Source organism: Prionailurus bengalensis, chromosome E2, assembly GCF_016509475.1.
Source record: "Prionailurus bengalensis isolate Pbe53 chromosome E2, Fcat_Pben_1.1_paternal_pri, whole genome shotgun sequence".
NCBI classification, from domain to species: Eukaryota; Metazoa; Chordata; class Mammalia; order Carnivora; family Felidae; genus Prionailurus; species Prionailurus bengalensis.
Window position 1 is genome coordinate 5,286,020 of NC_057352.1, and position 3,464 is coordinate 5,289,483.

General features: G+C 39.9%; 1 protein-coding gene across 1 annotated transcript; it reads right to left on the reverse strand.

The window, feature by feature from the left end:
- Window positions 1-1,009: 1,009 nt before the first annotated feature.
- Window positions 1,010-2,853, reverse strand: LOC122493766 (zinc finger protein 429-like). Its single transcript, XM_043598357.1, has 2 exons — window positions 2,651-2,853; window positions 1,010-2,566 (listed from the first exon to the last, which is right to left on the reverse strand). Exons 1-2 carry the CDS (start codon window positions 2,767-2,769, stop codon window positions 1,375-1,377), a joined length of 1,311 nt encoding a protein of 436 aa, XP_043454292.1. The 5' UTR covers window positions 2,770-2,853; the 3' UTR covers window positions 1,010-1,374.
- Between the last annotated feature and the right edge of the window lie 611 nt (window positions 2,854-3,464).

A 3,464-nucleotide genomic window follows, 5' to 3' on the forward strand; every position in this document is an offset into this window, starting at 1 on the left:
TTCATGATAATTACAACAAGGTTAGAGGCACAGAAAGTATCTCCATTTAGATTTGATTCAACTCTTCTTTACCTTCCATGGAAAATTACATATGTATGAGTCCCACCTAAGAAAGAAGGGAACTCATGTCATTGATGTAGCAACACTCAGCTGCGTACATTCACACGCCCACTAGGAATTAATGAATTTTCTGAAGTGATTTGAGAATAAGAAGTATATTGATGTTTACTAGTCACAAATCTTAAAAAGGTTAATGTAAAAACATTGAGATTATACCTATGCAAAATCCATCCCTTTTATCATTTAAAGCATAATAGCATATACATTATCTAAATGTTTAACTTTGTATTATTCCTTCTAATAAGTATTTTGATGTAATGTCTGAATACACTGACTTATTGCTTTCTGCTGTGATCCTGTGACACGTGTTGACATTTTATGTTCAGTTACATATATTTTTAAACGTACTTTTCTTTCAACTTACTTTCCTTTTGGTACTCTCTGATGTTTTCCAAATGGTGTATTTATGAAGAAGGGCTTTCCTCATGCATTAGGTTTGTATGGTTTCAACTCAGCATGCATTTAGAGATATTGAATAAGGATTGAATTCCAGCTGAAAGCTTTGTCATTCAATTTACATTTTAGAGATTTCCTCTGATATGGGAATTATGATGTTGAATAAGTTAGGACATCCACCTAGGGGTGTGCCACATTCATCACATTTGCAATGTTCATCCTATGTATGAGCAATGTGATGGTGAGTAGGGCTTGAGCCAAGTGAAACGTTTCACCACATTCTCTACAATTGTAAGGTGTTTCTCAAGTATGAATTTGGTGGTGTGGAATGAGGCTTGAGCACCATTAAAGGGCTTCCCAGATTCTTTTTTGTGTGTGTAAAATCATCTCTATAACACATTCTCTGACAAGAAATCAGGGATCAGCATTGGTTATCTTGCCACATTGTTTACTTGGGTATCGTTAAACCTCAAGGTGGATTCTGTGATGTGGAGTAGCGTTGAGCCCTCCTTAAAAGTTCTCTCACAGTCTTGGGGTGCCTGGGTGGCTCAGTCGGTGAAGCATCCAACTTCACCTCATGTCGTGATATAGCAGTTTATGGGTTCGAGCCCTGTATCAGGCTCTGAGCTGTCTGTGCCGAAACCTCAGAGCCTGGAACCTGCTTTTCATTCTGTGTGTGTCTCTGCCTCTGCACCCTCCCACTCATTCTATCGAAGAAAAACTTTTTAAAAAGTGGGGGAAAAATTCCTTCACAGTCTTAAACTCTGTAACATTTGCTCCAAGACGATTTCTGTAATCTTGAATAAAGGATGATTGGTGATTAAAGCCTTTTGCACACGGTGCATTGGTAAGGGTGGCTCAAGTATGAATTCTGTGATGTTGACGAAGTTCTGAGCATTTGGTAAAGCCCTTGCCACATATCTGACATTGGTAAGGTTTCTCTCCAGTATGAATTTTGTGATGGCCATTAAGGTTTGACTTAATCCTAAAGGCTTTTCCACATCGTTGACATTGGAAAGGTTTCTCTCCAGTATGAATTCTGTGATGGTCATTGAGGTTTGACTTCAACCTAAAGGCCTTGCCACATTCTTGACATTTGTGAGGTTTCTCTCCACTATGAATTCTCCGATGCTGACTAAGGGATGCTGGCTGACTAAAGACCTTGCCACATTCTTGACATTTGTAAGGTTTCTCTCCCGTATGCATTCTGTGATGCTGAGTAAGCCTTGAGGGTAAATTAAAGGTTTTACTGCATTTGTTACATTGGTAAGGTTTCTCTCCGGTATGAATTATGCGATGTAGAAAAAGGGTTGAGTATCTGCTAAAGGCCTTACCACATTCTTTACATTTGTAAGGTTTCTCTCCGGTATGAATTATGTGATGTTCAGTAAGCTGTGAGTAAGCTTTATAGGCCTTGCCACATTCTTTACATTTGTGGGGTTTCTCTCCAGTATGAATTCTGTGATGTTCAGTAAGTCGTGAGGAAGAGTTAAAGGCTTTTCCACATTCTTGACATTGGTAAGGTTTCTCGCCAGTATGGATTCTGTGATGCTGAGTAAGGGATGATGGGTAGCTAAAGGCCTTGCCACATTCTTGACAGTTGTGAGGTCTCTCTCCAGTATGAATTCTGTGATGTCGACTAAGGGATGATTGCTGGGCAAAGACCTTGCCACATTCTTGACATTTGTAAGGTTTCTCTCCAGTATGCCTTCTGTGATGCTGAGTAAGGGATGAATGGTGGCTAAAGGCCTTGCCACATTCTTGACATTTGTAAGGTTTCTCTCCAGTATGTATTCTGTGATGCTTAGTAAGGGATGATTGCTGCTTAAAGGCCTTGCCACATTCTTGACATTTGTAAGGTTTCTCTCCAGTATGCATTCTGTGATGTTTAATAAGATATGAGTGACATTTAAAGGCCTTGCCACATTCTTGACATTTGTAAGGTTTCTCTCCAGTGTGGATTCTTTGATGCTGAGTAAGCAATGATTGCTGGCTAAAGGCCTTGCCACATTCTTGACATTTGTAAGGTTTCTGTGCAGTACGGATTCGCCTGTCTGCATGGAGTGATGACCCATCCTTAAAGGTTTGACCACCTTCTTCACATTTGTCAATTTTCTTTGCAGTATGCATTTGCTGATGTTGAGATAGTGTCGAGTGCCTGTCAAAGGTTTTGCCACATTCCTTGCCAATGTACCTTTTCTCTCCAGTACCACTTGTCTTATACGTATTTAGGCTTAATGATTGATTAAACATGTTCCCAGATTCACTATATGTGTATGGGTTTCCACCCCCATGAAGCCTCTGATGATCAGCAATACTGGAGGACTGCTTCAGAGCTTTCCCACATTCATCATGTTTAGAAGTAATTTCTCCCCTCTGTGTACTCTTACTATTGGTATATTTGGAGTTTGGATAAAACACTTCCTCACCTTTATTAGATTCAAAATGGTTTTCTTGCAGAGTCCTCAGACGTTTGCTAACATGAGAGCCCTGGTTAGACTGTGTCTCAGATTCACTGTATTGAGCCAGTGTAGCTCCATTGAAAATGCTCTGGTAATGTTGCAGGGTCACCTCCTCTGTGAAGTACCTCCCAAATTGAGACGTCCTAGGCCTTTTCTCTTCATTTTTGAATGTCTGAGTTTTAGAAATATTTGACTGAAAGGTCAATCCAATCCCACTTTCACAATGGTTCACAGCATTGTTTTCAGTGTGGATGAGGTAACTTTCCAAATGTTCCAAATTTTCTTTGCACAAATATGTATGTTTGCATGTTTGATTGGAACTTCTGCTTACAGATGCACACTGCTTTGCACAAATAGTGGATGTAAAAAGGGCGGTTTTCCAAGATGTTTTATGTCCTTCACCACTTGGGGCCATGAGGTTCTTATTATGGGCAGTCGTCTCAATTGGACTACGTCCTTCATGAAACTTCTGATGTGCTTCATTCT